Raw genomic sequence first — 19,804 nt, 5'->3', positions numbered from 1 at the left:
ATTCTGCAACTTTTTGATGTAACATTGCAACATACATACATAGCTACATAAATAAATCTACCTTTTTTTTTAAATGGTTGAATGCTATTTAAAAATATGCAATTTAGGGAAGCACCTATGGCTCAGTCAGTAAGGCGCCGGCCCCATATACTGAGGGTGGCCAGTTCAAACCCAGCCCCGGCCAAACTGCAACCAAAAAATAGCCGGGCGTTGTGGCGGGCGCCTGTAGTCCCAGCTACTCGGGAGGCTGAGACAAGAGAATCGCTTAAGCCCAGGAGTTGGAGGTTGCTGTGAGCTGTGTGAGGCCACGTCACTCTACCCAGGGCCATAAAGTGAGACTCTGTCTCTACAAAAAAAAAAAAAATGTATGCAATTTAAAAAATACCCAAATTTATTTAATCACTTCACAATGGAAATTTTAGTTTTCCTGTATTTTTTGCTTATGTAAACAATGCTGAAGTAAACATCCTTACATTTTTATGAACTTATATATTTTTTATAGGATAGATACCTAAAAGTGATATTGCTGAGTAAAAGGTATGACTGTTTTAAAGTATGACTGCTAAAGTTGTCTTCCAATGTAGATATGCCATTTTACACTCAAAACAAAAATATATGGAAGTGCTGTTTCTCCATATCTTAACAACACTAGACTGGATAGTATTAGTCTTTTAATTTTATTCTAATTGGATTAATTTAAAAATATTTTGTAAAAACTCTAGTTCTGATAGTGAGTTTATATATTATCTCATATTCAATGGCTATTTGTATTTTCTCTTCTTTGGAATTGCCTTTTCTTATTCTTTGCACTTTTTTTCTAAGATAAGGTTGTTTTTTCCTTGTTGATGTTTAGGAACTATTTATGTATTCTGAATATTATCCCTTTATTATATGTTAAACATATTTTTTTCCTATTTATAATTTCAACATCTTTCACTATATTGGATTTTCAGAAATTTGTTCTTGTCAATTTGTTCGTCTTTTTCTTTATGAGTTATTAGTTTAACATTATGCTTAGGCATTTCCCATGCAAGTATTGTGAAAATACTCTGTATTTCCTCATTCTTAATCTAAATTTCTTGTTAAGCTTGCACTTGTGTAGAGTTTCTGAGAGCATCTCTATGGAGCCAGTGCCATTAAAATGCTTTCTGCATGATTTTCATTCAGGCATATTCAGGAGGTGGTAAATCTTCAATCTCAGCAGAATAAGGAGCTTCGGGAGCTCTATGAACGTCTTCGGTCAATTAAAGATAGCAAAATCCAGTCTTCGGAGATTCCTTTGCCACCTGCATCACCACGTCGACCAAGATCTTTCAAAAGTAAACTTCGCAGCCGCCCCCAGTCTTTGACACATGTGGACAATGACATAGTTGCTACAGGTAAATCAATCATAAAAGTAGTTTTTTTAAACCTGGTCAAAGATAAACAAAATTAGAAAAATGACAATAATATAATTTGTCATTCCTTTTTTTTTTTTTTTGAGACAGAGTCTCATTCTGTTGCCTAGGCTAGAGTGCCTTGGCATCATCATAGTTTACAGCAATCTCAAACTTCTGGGTTCAAGCGGTCTTCTTGCCTCAAGCTCCTCATTAGCTGGGACAACAGGCACCCACCACAATACCTAGCTAATTTTTTTCTATTTTTAATAGAGAAGGGGTCTCGTTGTTGTTCAGGCTGGTCTTAAATTCCTGTGCTTGAGCAATCCCCCCTGCCTGTCTGCCTCAGCCTCCCAAAGTGCTAGGATTATAGGCATGAGCCACCATGCCCAGCCATAATTTGTTTTTTATAAGGCTAAAATAATTTAAAGAAGTGTACATTATTCTGAGATTTTTTTTCTACCTTTTGGTGTTAAATGTTCTTTTATGAAGTAATACTGAGGCCAACTGATAGATTTTGGAGAACAGTGTGTGTGTTTTGTGTTTTCACTTGGAAAACAAACATTTGAAAGCCCACTGTGAATACCCAAAATAAGCCAGGCACAGTGGCTCATGCCTGTAATCCTATGTGGACCACTACGAAAGTTTTGTGACAGACTATATTAATGGTCCAGTATTTCACTCCAAGAAGCACATTTAACAGTGTCCTTTCTGGTTCACCTATACAAGTTTCAACTTACTTGGTTTATTGGTGTTGCTGGGCTTCATTTGTTTCTGTCCACATGGATTTTGACATTTCTTGATTTTTGTGTATCTCAAAACTTATGTAGCACTTTGGGAGGCCAAGGCGGGAGGATTGCTTAAGACCAGGAGTGCAAGCCAGCCTGACCAAGAGTGAGGCTATTTCTGTACAAAAAATAGAAAAATTATTCAAGTGTGTTGGTGTGCACCTGTAGTCCCAGCTACTTGGAGGGCTCAAACAGGAGAATTACTTGAGCCCAGGAGTTTGAGATTGTGGGTAAGCTATGATGATGCCATTGCACTCTAACCAATGCAGCAGAGCAAGACTCTGTCTCCAAAAATAATCTCCAGAATAGTTTTTGTAATGTTATCAGTCGGTGGGAGCCACTGGTCTGACATTGAGAGTTTGTTGAGAAGTTTGTTGGAAACACAGATAATCTTAGAAATATACTACTCATGCTTTATTTGAAAATTATTTACTTATAAGAGTATTATTAAAATGCACTTCTTGACTTTGAAAATGAGAGTGATTCTCCACTTAACTAATAAAGAAATTGTTAGATCAGGCTTCTTTGGTTGTATGTACATAGTGAAGGTGAAGATTGAGGGTGCATTCTAAGGACATATGTGAAATGTTAACAGAACTTGTGGTAGGCAGAATAATGGCTCCTCAAAGATGTCCTTGTGTAAATCTAAGGAACTTATGACTATATTAGGATATACTGCAAAGGAAAATTAAGCTTGCAGAAAGAACTAAAATTACTAATCTACTGACTTTAAAATAGGGAGATTACCCTGGATTATCTAGGTATATCCAATATAATCATGAGCGTTCTTAAAAGTGGAAGACAAAAGAGAGAATCAGAGAATAGATATGACAAGGGAAATAGTGTCAGAGAGGTGCAACACTGTTCGCTTTGAAGACAGAGGAATAGGGCCACAAACCAAGAATGCAGTTTCCAGAACCTGCACAGAACAGGGAATAGATCTCTCTTATATCCTCCAGAAGGAACACAGCCCCTCTGTGTTTAGGCCTATACGATCCATGGTGGACTTCTAGCCATAGAACACTAAGATAATAAATTTCTATTGTTTGAAATGACTATCTTTATGATAATTAGTTATGACAGTTACACAACTAATATAGATCTCAAGAACAGGAAGTATACTTTGGATAATCTTTATAAAGTGAGAACTAAAGGATAAACTTGAATTGAAGGCAGCTTTGAGGACTTAATAGCAGAAGCACATGGACCTTTAATCTGATGCTGTACCATTAATAGCTATACTTTATTCTGTTTTTTCTCACATGAAATATTTTTATGCATAGTTTTTGCTTCCCCCAATCTTCAGCTTTCAGATAACTTTGGCTTATTGTGATCCCAGAGCATTCTTTCAGATCCCTGCTTACCTGACTTGTCAGATTCCAGAGGTAGAAAATTTGACTGCCCTTGCTCATCTTTTTCATGCCAAGGGAAAAGGTTGAATTTCATTGCCTGGCCTGTAATTGAACTATTTTACTGTCATATGTCCACCTATTTTGAAGGAACCACGATCAAAGGAGTGAGATAACATGGTAAAAAACATGCCTTTTGAGATTGATTTCTTTGATTCAGAACATCTTTGGGATCCCTCAAGTTATTTTGTATTATAATAGTTTATTGCTTTTAATTGCTGAGTAATATTCCATAGTGTGGATTTTCTTTTTTTTTTAAATCGAGTCATCTGTTGATAGACATATGAGATGTTTCCAGTTTGGGTTTTTCTTTTTTTTTGGCCTATAAAGCTGCTGTAAATATTCACAAACAGCGTTTTGGATGAACATAAATTTACAGTTAACTTGGATAAAATACCTTGAAATGAGATTACTGAGTCATATGATATTTGTATTTAAATTTATTGAGATATTGCCAAACTATTTTAGCAATCAACCGTATGGTTTCATATTCTCATTCACCATGTATGAGACTTCTAGTTTCTTTTAATGCTCCTCAGTATTATCCATGTTCTTTATTTTAATCTATCTAATAGCTGTTAGTAGTATAAATGATGGTTTTAACTTTCATTCCCTTATGGTTAGTGATGTTTTTTTCTTGTGCTTCGTTGTGATCCACGTATCCTCAGTAATAAAGTATTTTGCCATTTTTTATCCTGTTTTATTTTTTATTTTTTCCATACTTTATTTTTAATTGAAAATTTTAGTGAGATGATTGTGGATTCACATGTAGTTGAAGAAATAATACAGAGAAACCCTGTGTACCCTTCACCCAGTTTACCTCAAAGATAACAATTTTTATTGATTGTTGGTTTTCGTATGGTTGGGTTTTTCTCCATATATTTTGGATAAAAACCCCATTAGGACATGTGATTTGCAAATACACATATATTCTTCCAGTATGTAGCTTGTCTTTTCATTCTCTTAACAGTATAATTGGAAGAGCCAAAGTTCATGATCTTAATAAAATACACTTTATCCAATGTGTTTTTTTTTCAAATCTGTTTTACTATATTGTGATTTTTGGTGTGATATCTTACAACTCTGACTAAACGTAAGCCACAAAGATTTTCTTCTATGTTTTCTTCTAAAAGTTTTATGGTTTTACATTTTACATTTGTATCTGTCAACTACTTTTTATTTTTTTGTACACTTTTATTTATTTAATTATTTTTTATTGTTAAATCATAGCTTTGTACATTAGTGCAATCAAGGGGTACAATGTGCTGGTTTCATATACAATCTGAAATATTCTCATCAAACTGTAAAACGTAGCCTTCATGGCATTTTCTTAGTTATTGTATGTAGACATTTGTATTCTGCCTTTAGTAAGTTTCACCTGTACCCATTCTAAGATGCACCGTAGGTGTGGCCCCACCCATTACCCTCCCCCCATCTTAACCTCCCCCATCCCTTCCCCTTCCTTGGCCCTTTTCTCATAGTCTTTTGCTATAGTTGGGTTATAGTCTTCATGTGAAAGCTATAATTTAGCTTCATAGTAAGGCTGAGAACATTGAATAATTTTTCTTCCATTCCATTCCTGAGATACTTTCTTAAGAAAAATATGTTCCAGCTCCATCCATGTAAACATGAAAGAGGTAAAGTCTCCATCTTTCTTTAAGGCTACATAATATTCCATGGTATACATGTACCACAATTTGCTAGTCCATTCGTGGGTCGATGGGCACTTGGGCTTCTTCCATGACTTAGCAATTATGACTTGGGCCGCAATAAACATTCTGGTACAGATGTCTTTGTTACATTGTGATTTTTGCTTTTCTGGATATAAACCTAGTAAAGGAATTATAGGATCGAATGGCAGGTCTATTTTTAGGTCTCTAAGTATTCTCCAAACATCCTTCCAGAAGGAATGTATTAGCAGTGTAGAAGTGTGCCCTTTTCTCCACATCCACGCCAACATCTCTGGTTTTGGGATTTTGTTATGTGGGCTACTCTTACTGGGGTTAGGTGATATCTCAAAGTAGTTTTGATTTGCATTTCTCTGATGATTAAGGATGATGAACTTTCTTTCATGTGTTTATAGATCATGTGTCTTCCTAGAGAAGTTTCTGTTCAAGTCCCTTGCCCACCCTGAGATGGGGTCACATGTTCTTTTCTTGCTAATATGTTTGAGTTCTCTGTGGATTCTGGTTATTAGACCTTTATCAGAGGTATAACCTGAAAATATTTTCTCCCATTCTAAGGGCTGTCTGCTTGCTTTACTTACTATGTTCTTGGCTGTGCAGAAGCTTTTTAGTTTGATCAGGTCCCAGTAGTGTATTTTTGATACTGCTTCAACTGCCTGGGAGGTCCTCCTCATAAAATATTCACCCAGGCTGATTACTTCAAGAGTTTTCCCACTTTCCACACTTTCTTCAAGTATTTTTATAGTTTTATGTATTAAGTTTAAATCTTTAATCCAGTGAGAGTCTATCTTAGTTAATGGTGAAAGGTGTGGGTCCAGTTTCAATCTTCTACAGTTGGCCAGCCAGTTCACCCAGCACCATTTGTTAAATAGGGAATCTTTTCCCCACTGAATGTTTTTAATTGGCTTGTCAAAGATCCAATAATGGTAAGTAGCTGTGTTCATCTCTTGGTTCTCTATTCTGTTTCAGACATCTACTTCTCTGTTTTTGTGCCAATACCATGCTGTTTTCATCACTATCGATTTATAGTACAGTCTAAGTTCTGGTAGCCTGATTCCTCCTGCTGTGTTTTTATTGCTGAGTAATGTATTCGCAATTTGAGGTTTTTTCTGATTCCATATAAAACGAAGTATTATTTTCTCAAGATCTTTAAAATATGACAATGGAGCTTTAATAGGAATTGCATTAAAATTATACATTGCTTTGGGTAGTATAGACATTTTAACAATGTTGATTCTTCCTAGCCATGAGCATGGTATGTTTTTCCATTTGTTAACATCTTCAGCTATTAGTTTTCTCGAAGTTTCATAGTTCTCTTTGTAGAGATCTTTAACGTCCTTTGTTAGGTATACTCCCAAATATTTCATCTTCTTTGGCACTACTGTGAAAGGAATAGAGTCCTTGACTGTTTTTTCAGCTTGGTTATTGTTGGTGTATTTAAAGGCTACAGATTTATGGATGTTGATTTTGTAGCCTGAGACATTGCTGTATTCCTTGATCATTTCTAAAAGTTTTGTAGTAGAATCCCTAGTGTTTTCCAGATATACGGTCATATCATCTGCGAAGAGTGAAAGTTTGATCCCTTCTGACACTATATGGATACCCTTGATCGCCTTTTCTTCCCTAATTGCGATGGCTAAAACTTCCATTACAATGTTAAAGAGCAATGGAGACAATGGGCAACCTTGCCTGGTTCCTGATCTAAGTGGAAATGATTTCAATTTAACTCCATTCAATACAGTATTGGCTGTGGGTTTGCTGTAGTTGGCCTCTATTAGTTTAAGAAATGTCCTTTCTATACCAATTTTCTTAAGTGTTCTGATCATGAAGGGATGCTGGATATTATCAAAAGCTTTTTATGCATCAATTGAAAGACTCACATGCTCATTAATTTTTAGTTTATTTATGTGCTGAATAACATTTATAGATTTACGTTTATTGAACCAACCTGGAGACCCTGAGATAAATCCCATTTGTTCATGGTTTTTTTTTTTTGATTTTTTGATTTTTTTTATTATGATTTTTTTTTTTATGTATTGTTGGATTCTGTTTGTTACGATCTTATTGAGTATTTTAGCATCAGTATTCATTATTGGTCTATAATTTTCTTTTCTTGTTGGGTCTTTCCCTGGTTTGGGGATCAAGGTGATGTTTGCTTCGTAGAATGTGTTGGGTAATATTCCTTCTTTTTCTGTATTTTGGAAGAGGTTTAATAATATAGGTACCAGTTCTTCTTTAAAGGTTTGGTAGAATTCTGATGTAAAGCCATCTGGTCCTGGGCTTTTATTTTTAGGGTTATTTTGTATAGTTGATGCTATTTCAGAACTTGATATAGGCCTGTTCAACATTTCCAATTAATTCTGGCTAAGTCTTGGTAGGTGGCGTACATCCAGGTATTGGTCGATTTCTTTCAGATTTTCATATTTCTGAGAGTAGAGTTTCTTGTAGTATTCGTTAAGGATTTTTTGAATTTCTGAGGGGTCTGTTGTTATTTCATCGTTACCATTTCGGATTGATGAAATTAGAGGTTTGGGGATCTCACATGAAAGCTATAACCCAGTTACAACCTAACAATAGGGGGAAGTGGGAAAGGTGGGAGGGTGGGTAGAGGGAGGGGGATCGGTGGGATCACACCTGTGGTGCATCTTACAGGGGTATTTGCGAAACTTGGTAAATGTAGAACGTAAATGTTTTGGCACAGTAACTGAGAACGCCGGAAAGGCTATGTTAACCATTGTGATAAAAATGTGTCAAATGGTCTATGAAGCGAGTGTATGATGCCCCATGATCATATCAATGTATACAGTTATAATTTAATAAAAAAAATAATAAAATAAAATAAAAACAAAAAAAAAAACAAAAAACAAAAAAGAAATTAGAGGTTTTACTCTTTTTTTCCTGGTTAGGTTGGCCAAAGGTTTATCTATTTTACTGATCTTTTCAAAAGAACAACTTTTGGGTTTATTGATCTGTTGTATAATTCTTTCGTTTTTAATTTCATTTAATTCTGCTCTGATTTTGGTTATTTCTTTTCTTCTGCTGGGTTTGGGGTTGGAGTGTTCTTCCTTCTTCAGTTGCTTGAGATATCCCATTAAGTCATTAACTTCCTCTTTTTCCATTTTCATGAGGAAGTCTTGCAGTGCTATAAATTTCCCTCTTAGGACTGCCTTTGCAGTATCCCAGAGGTTCTGGTAATTCGTATTTTGATTGTTGTTTTGTTCCAAAAATTTGGTTATTTCCTTCATAATCTCGTCTGTAACCCATCTATCCTTCAGCATAAGGTTGTTTAGCTTCCATGTTTTTGTATTGGTATGCAGGTTCCTGTTGTTATTGAGAACAACATTTATTCCATGATGGTCTGAGAAGATGCAAGGAATAATTTCTATTTTTTTTAATTTGCTGAGGTTAGAATTGTGGCCCAGGATGTGGTCGATTTTGGAGTATGTTCCGTGGGCTGATGAGAAGAATGTGTATTCAGTTTTGTTGGGATGAAATGTTCTCTAGATGTCTGTTAGGTCCTGATGTTGAATGGTTAAGTTTAAATCTAAAATTTCTTTGCTTAGCTTCTTTTTGGAGGATCTATCCAGCACTGCTAAGGGGTGTTAATATCTCCAACTACTATGGAACTGGAGGAAATCAAGTTGCTCATGTATGTTAAGAGTTTCTCTTATAAATTGAGGTGTGTTCTGATTCGGTGCATAAATGTTAATAATTGAAATCTCGTCATATTGAGTATTACCTTTAACAAATATGAAGTGTCCATCCTTATCCTTTCTTATTTTGGTTGGTTTAAAGCCTATTGCATCTGTGAAAAGGATCGCAATGCCTGCTTTTTTCTGCTTTCCATTTGCCTGGAGTATAGATGACCATCCCTGCACCTTGAGTCTATATTTCTCCTTTTTTTTTTTTTTTTTTTTTTTTTTTTTGTAGAGACAGAGTCTCACTTTATGGCCCTCGGTAGAGTGCCGTGGCATCACACAGCTCACAGTAACCTCCAACTCTTGGGCTTAAGCGATTCTCTTTCCTCAGCCTCCCGAATAGCTGGGACTACAGGCGCCCGCCACAATGCCCAGCTATTTTTTGGTTGCAGTTCAGCCGGGGCCGGGTTGGAACACGCCACCCTCAGTATATGGGGCCGGCACCCCACCGACTGAGCCACAGGCGCCGCCCTATATTTCTCTTTTAATATAAGATGCAATTCTTGTATGCAGCAAATATCTGGCTTGAGTTTTTGTATCTAGTCAGCCAACCTGTGCGTCTTTGGAGAACAATTTAAACCATTTACATTAATTGAGAATATTGATAAGCCTTTCCTGAGTCCGGTGGACATTTTTAATCCTTTTGCAACTGTGGAAGTTGGAATTTGATCAACATTTTCTGGGTTGGTTTACTTTTGTGGTGGAGGATTATGCTGGTCTTTATGGAGGATAGGTCTGAGAATATCCTGGAGAGCTGGTTAGGTATGGCAAATTTCTTCAACATGTGAATGTCACTGAAGTATTTAATTTCTCCGTTGTAAATGAAACTCACTTTAGCTGGGTACAGGATCCTGGGTTGAAAGTTATTTTGTTTTAGGAGATTAAAAGTCGATGACCATCCTCTTCTATCTTGAAAGGTTTCAGCAGAGAGATCTGCAGTTATTCTAATATTCTTCCCCTTGTAGGTGATGCTTTTCTTTCGTCTGGCTGCTTTTAGAAATTTCTCCTTCATTTCAACTTTAGTGTAGTTGATTATGATGTGTCTGGGGGATGTCTCATTTGGGTTGTGTCATGCTGGAGTTCTGAAACTGTCTGCTGTCTGAGTTTCAGAATCTCTTAGCATGTCTGGAAAGTTTTCCTTCATAATCTCATGGAGAAGAGACTCTGTGCCTTGTGAATCCATTTCGTCACTTTCTGGGATCTCTGTAGGACGAATATTAGTTTTCTTCAAATTATCCCAGAGCTCTCTGAGAGAATGATCTGTTTTTATCCTCCATTTCTCTTCCTCTTTGAGAGTTTGGGAGCATTCAAAAGCTTTGTCTTCAATGTCAGAAATCCTTTCTTCTGCTTGTTCCATTCTGTTGCTGAGGGATTCTGCTGTGTTTGTCAGATCTTTGAGGGCTGCAACTTCTTGTCTCAATGTGTCAATATCTTTGGTCATTTTGTCTTAGAATTCGTTGAATTCTTGAAATATCTTTTGAGTTACTGCTTGGAATTCTAATTCGATCGTATTTGCTATCCAGATTCTGAATTCAATTTCTGACATCTCAGCTATTTGTTTGTGCATGGGATCTTGTGCTGTGTCTGCCCCATTGATCCTTGGGGGAGTTGATCTACTCTGATTATTCATATTGCCAGAGTTTTTCTGTTGATTTCACCTCATGATTGTTTTTCACTGTTGCCTCTGGCATTCTTCAGAGTTGGGGAGGTGTCTCTCCAATATTAGACCCCAGGGGGATAACTCTATTGTTGCTGGATGTTTGTAGGGGATGACCCTGTGTAGTTCCTCTGGGGCTGCCCCAGCCAGAGAGTTCTGGTTTTGGAAGTAGCTCCTGAGTTTGATAATCCTATATCCAGCAACAGAGCAGGAGGTGGTGTGCACTGTTCTGGTAGTGCCTGACGCCCATTGACTTTGGCACAGAGATCCCAAGGCTCCAGCAGTCTCTGGGCAGGAGAAGGGCTCTGTGCAGATGCAGGGAGGGGTTCGGAGGGCACTTGGCTACCAGGGTCCCTGGCCAGACTAACTGGCTGGTGTGGAGGCAGGGAGGGTACAGAAGGGAGGACGCAGGGTTGTGTGGCTCCCGCAATTCCTGGTCAGGGCATGCCGAGGCCTGGTGGGCGTGGGTCGCGTGTTGGGGGTCATGGCACAGCTCTTATGGAGGTCAGGGCGGCGGCAAGCTCAGGAGGTTGAGGTTGCTATGGGCTGTGACGCTGCGGCACTCTACCCAGGGCAACAGCCCGAGGCTCCAGTGTGCCAAAACCGGTCTCACTCTGCCACTTAGGGTTAAGTCTGAAAGGCAGCTCAGTCTCTAGGTTACTAGCTCCTGCTGGACACTTGCTCTGTGACCCTGAGGTCGGAACTTGCCTGGGCAATTCTCTCACAATGGCTCCGTGCGGCCCACAGACGAACACTAGTAGCTCCGTCTGGCTCTGGGGCCCTAGACAATGCCCAAACTTCTCCGCACTCTTGCTCAAGCTTTCTCCAAGGCAGTTCAACTGAGTTTCAAGTCCAAAAACACTGAAACAGTTCACAGGTAAGACCTTTTCGGTTTGCAGTCTCACTGCTACTTGTACTTACGGCTGCCGACGGGATTAGGTTGATCGAACACATGCAACCACTTGCCAGTTTTCCGCTGTTTTTGTCCTCCTCTTGGGGTCCAGAAGTCCCTTGCTGACTCCCTGTATCCTCAAAGGGATGATTATAGGCAGATCCTACCAGCCAGAGATGCGTGGAGTCTTATCTCCCCAGACTCACTGTAGGATCTGTCAACTACTTTTTATATAAGGTATGAGGTTTTGGGTAAGGTTCTTTTTTTTGCATATGGATATTCATTTATTACATGACAACTTGTTGAAAAGACCATCTTTTCTTTATCAAGTAGCTTTTGTATCTTTGTCTAAAATCAATCATCTAAATATGTGTGAGTCTATTTCTGGACTCTTTATTCTGTTCCAGTTAATCTGTATGTCTGTCCTTTTACCAATACCACACTATCTTAATTACTGTAGCTTTATAGCAGTTTTTAAAATTGGTATTGTTAAAATTAAGTAATGTGATTCCTGAAACTTTGTTTTTTCATAATTGTTTTATGTATTCTGTTTCCTTTCCCTTTCCTTTTCATGTAAGTTTTAGAATTAGCTTGAGTAGATCTAAAAAAAAACCTATTGTGATTTTGATTGAAACTGTGTTAAATCTACATATCAATTTGGGGAGAATTTACATTTTTAGTGTTGAGTCTTTCAATCAAATATAAGATGTGTCTCCATTTTTTAAGGTCTTTGATATTTTTTAAACATGGTTTGTTATATTTCTACCTATTGAAATATTTTGTGGAAGTTTCCAATCATACATTGCTAGAGAGATATTAATTTTTATATACCAACCTTGTACCCTAAGATCTTATTAAACTTAACTTATTTTAGGAGTTTTTGTATAGGGATTATACAAAATCCCTAGGGATTTTCTGAGTGGGCAATCATGTCATCAGTGAACAGGAAAATTTTTATTTTTTCCTTTTAATGCTTTTCTTTCATCTTTTTCTTCTGTTTGTTTTAGAGGCTGAGTCTTAACTCTGTTGCCCAGCTTGGAGTGCAGTGGTCTGATCTTAGCTCACTGTAACCTTGAACTTTTGGGCTCAAGCAGTCCTCCCACTTCAGCCTCCTGAGTAGCTGAGATTACAAGTGCATGCCACCATGTCCAGATAATTTGTTTTATTTTTTATTTTGTAGAGATGATGTTTTGCTGTATTTCCCAGCCTGGTCTCGAGCTCCTGGCCTCAAGAAATCCTCCCTCCTTGGTGTCCCAAGGTGCTAGGATCACAGGCATGAGCCACTGCACCCAGGCATTATGCCTTTTATTTCTTCTTCTTGTCATATTGCGCTAGCTAAAACTTTGGGTATGATATTGAATAGGAGTAGTAGGAGTGGACATCCTTGCCTTGTTCTTATTCTTAAGGGGAAAGCCTTCAGTCTTTGACCATATTAAGGTATGATGTTAATTGTAAATTCTTGTAGATGCCCTGTATTTGTTTAAGTTCAAGAAGTGTTAGAGTTTCCATTCTTTTGTTTTAAATATTAAAAATTTTTGATACTATCTTTTTTTTATTTGATATCAGGAAATGCTGCCTCATAAATGAACTGGAACATATTTCCTTCTTTTGCTCTTTTAATTCTTTTTTAAAAAATTACAAATTTATTCAGATACATTTCATATATCATAAAATTTAATTTGTATAATAATACAATCTGATTTTAACACTCTATAAATAAACTTGTATGTATAAATTGGCATTACCCGTTGTAGCTCCTCACCCCCAACCACAAACCCCAGGCAACCACAGATCTGCTTTTCATTTCTATAGATTTGCCTACACTGAGCATTTCATATCAATGAAATCACATACTGTGTGGTTTTGTGACTGGCTTCTATCACTTACAATGTTTTCAAGAGTAAAACAGGTTATAACATGTATGAATACTTTATTTTTTATTGCTGAATAATATTAAAATGTGTATATATATATATATACATACACATATATATACATACATTAGAACATTTTCATCATCCTCAAGGAAACCACATTTACTCCCACTTCCCTCATCCCTAATGAGTAACTAATGTGTTTTCTGTCTCTATAGGTTTGTCTTCTCTAGGTAGGTCATATAAATGGAATCATATAATATGTGGTCTATTGTGAGTGACTTTATTCGCTTAACATGGTGTTTATAAAATTTAACCACATTGGAGTACAATTAAGTTCATTGGTACTTAATTTCTTTTTCATTGTCATATGATATTCCATTATATGAATAGACCCCCAATTTATTCATTCATCAGTAGTTTGGCATTTAGATTGTTTCTGTATTTTTGCTGTACTGAATATTGCTGCTGTGAATATCAGTGTTCAAGTTTTTATGCGAACATATGTTTCATTTCACTTGGGTAGATACATAAGAGTGGACATGCTATATAAAATGGTAACTCTATGTTTAACCTTTTGAGATATTACCAGGATTTTTTCCAAAGCATCTGGTTCACTTTACAGTCCCACCAGCTGTGCAATGAGGGCTCAACAACAGAAGATAAATAATTCAGTATTAAAATGTGGCCAAGAGCTGGGCATGGTGGATCACCTGTAATCCTAACACTATGGGAGGCATAACCTGTAATCCTAAAACTCTGGTAGGCTGAGGCAGCTGGATTGTTTGAGCTCAGGAGTTCAAGAAAAACTAGCCCAGGTAGGTGGCACACACCTATAGACCCAGCTACTCAGAAGGCTAAAGCAAGAGGATCGCTTGAGCTCAAGAGTTTGACGTTGCTGTGAGCTATGATGATGCCATGGCATTCTACCCAGGGCAACAGAGTAAGACTCTATCTCAGAAATAAAATTTAAAAATAATAATAAAATAAAAATAATAAAAATAAAATAAAATTTTAAAAATGAGCAAATGATTTAAATAGGGATTTTTCCACAGATGATATATGAAACTGATAAGCACGTAAAGAGATTTTCCATATATTATTCAGGAGCTGTAAATCAAAGGCACAATGAAATTCAACTTCCCACCTACTTATAATCACTGGAATTTAAAAGTTAGACAGGAAAAAGTGTTGGAGAGGATGTAAGGAAATTATTTAGTTGTGTTTGTATACTTCACAAATATGAAATCATTTTACAAATGATTTTTTCCCATTCTTTAGTTATCTTTTCATTATCCTTTGAAGTACAAACTTTTTTTTTTGGAGACAGTCTCACATTGTTGCCTGTGGTAGAGTGCCATGGCATCATAGTTCACAGCAACCTCAAAACCTTGGGCTCAATCCATTCTCTTGTCTCAGCCTCCTAAGTACCTGGGAGTATAGTTGCTGACCACAATGCCTGGCTATTTTTTAGAGATGGAGTCTCATACTTACTCAGGCTGATGCACTTATGAGCTCAGGTAGTCCACCTGCCTTGGCATCCCAGAGTACTAGGATTACAGAGGTGACCCACTGCATCGGGTCCACAATCATTTTTAATTGTGATGAAATCTAATCTAGTTCTTTCTTTGCCACTTGTGCTTTTAGTGTCATAGCTAAAATTCCATACTATAACTTAACTTCATGAAGATTGGTTCCTATATTTTCTTTTAGGAATTTTATAGGTTTATATCTTACATTTAGTTCTTTGACCCATTTTTTGAGTTAATTTGTGTGTATAGTGCGAGTTAGAGATCCAGATTAAGTTTTTTGGATATGGATATCTGGTTTTTCCAACACCATTTGTTGAAAAGACTATTCTTTCACCCCAGAGAAAGGTCTTGGTCACCTTATTAACAATCAGGTGAAAATAGATGTATAGATTTATTTCTGAACTCTTCATTCTATTCAGTTGATCTCTCTGTCTATCCTCATGCCAATCTACATTGTCTTGATTAACTTATACTTTTACTTTATAGTATGTTCTGAAATGGTACAGTGAGCACTTTAACTTTGTTCCTTTTCAGGATTGTTTTGGCCGGGTGCAGTGGCTCATGTCTGTAATCCTAGCACTCTGGGAGGCTGAGGCAGGTAGATTGTTTATGCTCAGGAGTTCCAGAACAGCCTGAGCAAGAGCAAGACTCCTTTACTAAAAATTACCTGGGCACTCAGGCAGGCAACTGTTGTCTCAGCTACTCCAGAGGCTGAGACAGAAGGATTGCTTGAGCAGAAGAGTTTGAGGTTGTTGTGAGATATGACACCACAGCACTTTACCTAGACAGGGTGACAGTGAGATTCTGTCTCAAAAAAAAAAAAGATTGTTTTGGATATTCTACGTAAATTGAATTTTCATATGAATTTTGGGATCACCTTATCAGTTTCCACAAAATTAACACAAGTGCCCTGGCATCAGCCTAGGTAACAGCAAACTCAAACTCCTAGGCTCAAGCATTCCTCCTGCCTCAGCCTCCCAAGAAGCTAGGACTACAGGTGCTGACCATAATGCCTGCCTAATCTTTCTATTTTTAATAGAGACTGGTCTTGCTCTTGCTTAGGGTGGTCTCAAACTCCTGAGCTCAAGTGATCCTCCTGTTTCAGTCTCCTGGAGTGCTGGTAAATCATTTTTTTAATTTATTCTATCAATCTCTGCCTTTTTTTTTTTTTTTTTTTTTTTTCAGATAGGGTCTCAATCTGTTGCTTCGGGCAGAGTACAGTGGCATCATTCCTCACTCATTGCAACTTCAAACTCCTGGACTCAAGCTATTCTCTTGCCTCAGTCTCCTGAATAGCTGAGACCACAGGCACATGCCACTACACCTGGATAATGTCTCTATTTTTTTTTTTATAGAGATAGATGTCTTGCTCTTGGTCAGGCTGGTCTTGAACTCTTGGTCTCAATCAGTCCTCCCACCTTGGCCTCCCAAAATGCTAGGACTATAGCTGTGAGCCACTACACCCAGCCTAATCACTGTCTTTTGTTTGAAGTATTATCATTTTGTTTAATGTAATTATAGACAAGGTAGGATTTATGCCTGTATATTTTTTGTTGTTTTCTATGTCTTATGATGTTTTTGTTTCTTTCTTCCTTTATTCCTGCCTTCTTTTGTGTAAAATAGATATTTTCTAGTATAACATATAAATTCCCTTTTTATTATTGTAATTATTATTTTATGGTAGCCATGGGATTACAATTAGCTTCTTTTTTTACACTTCTTAATTTAAAGCAATCTAGTTCAGATTAATGCTAACTTAATTTCAATAGTATATAAAACTTTAATATAGATATGTGTGTATTACTCCCTCTAAACTTCATTGTGTTATTATTTTTATACATATTACATCTTTGTATGTTATAAATTCATCACCACAGTTTTATAATTATTGCTTTATGCAGTTGTCTTTGAAATCATAGGAAAAGGAAACAGTTATAAACACAAAGTACCTTTATACTGGATATTATATTTCCTTATATTGTTTTCTTTAACAGTGCACTTTATTTCTTCTTTCTTCACATGAACTTGAGTTACTGTTTAGTGTTCTTTTATTTCATCCTGAAGTTCTCCCTTCAGTATTTCTTGTATAGCAGGTCAACTAGCAATGAATTTTCAGTTTTAGTTTATTAGAAAAGTTTTAATTTCTATTTATGAATTTTTTTTTTTTCAGAAAAAAATTACTCTGTTGCCCTGGGTAGAGTGCCATGGCATCATAGCTAACAGCAACCTCAACCTCTTCGGCCTGAGCAATTCTCTTGCCTTAGCCTTCCAAGTAGCTGGGACTATAGTCACATGCCTCCATACCTGGCTAGTTTTTTATTTTTAGTAGAGACAGGGTCTTGCTCTTGCTCAGGATGGTTTTGAACTTCTGAACTTAAGCAATCCACCTGCCTCAACCTTCCAGAGTGCTAGGATTACAGACATGAGTCACTACACCCGGCCTATGAAAAACATTTTTAAAAACAAGGATGTAGACAACTAGCTTAAGTTGAATCAAAGGCTATTAAAGGACCTACTACAATTCAACTTATAAAAACGTAAGATATGAAAAAGCATGCCTCTGTTTTATTTGGTGACTAGGAAATAAGAAAAAAATTTTGGAGACTTCAGTTCAAGTGTGTCACCACTCTGACAACTTCCAACCCACAGAAATTTCTGTTACTCTTAATGCCTCTTCTTCTGGTCCAGGCTAAATTCCTTTAATTATTTACAAGTAGAACCCTATTATAATAGAAACTCTAAAATAGCTACTTGAAACTCTTCTCTCAAAGAAAATAGATGCTTTCACTTCTGCCAAAAATTGATAGAAAAAAATAATGAAAGTACAAAATGAAAGAAACAAAAATATTTTGCTTAATAAGTCAAGTAATAAAGTTTCATTTTATGCAGTAAAACACCTGAAAACATAGATAAAATTATTTTTGTGAAAGAAACCCAAACCATTTAGACTTAGACTTTCTAGGATTTTAGGAAATAATGTAAAATAATAAAGATTCCATTCTGGGCTGAACATAGTGGCTCATGCCTGTAATCCTAGCATTTTGGGAGGCTAAGGTTGGAGGATCACTTGAACCCAGGAGTTTTAGGTTACTGTGAACTAGACGGATGCCATGATACTCAAGCCTAGGCAACAGAGTGAGATTCTGTCTCAGAAAATAGAAGTACATTCTGACCTTAACAAAAGCGGAAATCAAAATCATGGCCAGGTGCAATGGCTCACACTCTGAGAGGCTGTGAAGGAAGAATACCTTGAGCTCAGGAATTCAAGACCAACCTGAGCAAGAGTGAGATCCCATCTCTACCAAAAATAGAACAGTTGGCCATACATTTTTTTGTGGGGGCCTATAGTCCTAGCTACTCAGGAGGCTGAGGCATGAGGACTGCTTGAGCCCAAGAGATTGAGTTTTCTGTAAGGTAGGCTGACTCCATGACACTCTTTTTGGGGGAAACAGAGTGAAACTGTCTTAAAATAAAATCATGGCATATTCAGGAAAGGACTTACTGTAAAAATGCTTTGTTCAATGAAAATTCAGATCTTAGTATATTCTTTGTATTCTAGTCATCTATAAGACCTACTTATTTGAATGGACACTGAAATCATAAAGTTTCTCTTGCAAGTTCTCAAGAATTATTCATCTCCCATTTTTCAGATTCTTTTTTTGTTTGTTTGTTTCCAGTCTCTCCCTTTCTTTTATTTTATTATTTTCCTTCATCCGTATCCCCATTCCCATTCTTATTTCTTTTCTTATTCAATCATAACTGTGTACATTAATGCAATTAAGGGGTACAATGTGCTGGTTTTATATATACTTTGAAATACTTTCATGAAACTGGTTAATATAGCCTTCACTGCATTTTCTTAGTTATTGTGTTAAGACACTTATATTCTATACTTAGTAGATTTAACATGTACCTTTGTAAAATGCACCATACGTGTGGTCCCACCATTTACCCTCCCTCCACCCATCCTCCCCTCCCCCTTTTCTTTACCCTTCACCTTGGGCTATAGCTGGCTTATATCATTCATATGGAAGTGTGGGTGTCTATAAATTGGTTTCATAGTAGGGCTGAGTACACTGGATACTTTCTCTTCCATTCTTGAGATACTTTGCTAAGAAGAATATGTTCCAGCTCCATCCATGTAAACATGAAAGACGTAAATTCTCCATCTTTCTTTAAGGCTGCATAATATTACGTGGTGTACGTATACCACAATTTATGAATCCTTTCATAGGTCGATGGGCACTTGGGCTTCTTCTATGACTTAGCAATTATGAATTGGGCTGCAATAAACGTTCTGATGGAACTATCTTTGTTATAAAGTGATCTGTGGTCTTCTGGATATATATTTAGTAGAGGAATTGAAGGATTGAATGGCTGGTCTATTTTTAGATCCCTAAGTGATCTCTAAACATCTTTTCAAAATGAACATATTAGTTTGCATTCCCACCAGCAGTGCAGAAGTATTCCCTTTGGTCCACATCAGGCCAACAACTCTGGCTTTGGGATTTTTGTGATGTGGGCTAATCTTACTGATATTAGATGATATCTCAAAGTGGTTTTTATTTGCATTTCTCTGATGATTAAGGATGGTGAGCATTTTTTCATGTGTCTGTAGGCCGTGTGCCTGTCTTCTTCAGAGAAGTTTCTCTTCAAGTCCCTTGCCCACACTGAGATGGGATGACTTACTCTTTTGTTGCTAATACGTTTGACTTCTCTGTGGATTCTGGTTATTAAACCTTTGTTGGAGACATTACCTGCAAATATCTGCTCCCATTCTGAGGGTTGTCTGCTTGCTTTACTTACTGTGTTCTTGGCTGTGCAGAAGCTTTTTAGTTTGATCAGATCCCACTAATGTATTTTGGGGGTTGCTTCAATTGCCTGGGGGGTTTC

General features: G+C 36.9%; 1 protein-coding gene across 1 annotated transcript in view; it reads left to right on the top strand.

The window, feature by feature from the left end:
* WNK3 (WNK lysine deficient protein kinase 3) overlaps positions 1 to 19,804 on the top strand; it is a 348,186-nt gene that overhangs the window by 287,657 nt on the left and 40,725 nt on the right. Inside the window, exon 21 of the mRNA XM_053579253.1 lies at positions 1,168 to 1,379. Within this exon, the coding sequence (XP_053435228.1) occupies positions 1,168 to 1,379 (212 nt within the window). The remainder of the gene's footprint in view (positions 1 to 1,167; positions 1,380 to 19,804) is intronic.

The sequence above is a fragment of the Nycticebus coucang genome, chromosome X (genome assembly GCF_027406575.1).
Source record: "Nycticebus coucang isolate mNycCou1 chromosome X, mNycCou1.pri, whole genome shotgun sequence".
Classification (NCBI taxonomy): Eukaryota; Metazoa; Chordata; class Mammalia; order Primates; family Lorisidae; genus Nycticebus; species Nycticebus coucang.
This window is presented reverse-complemented; position numbering and strand designations above follow the sequence as displayed.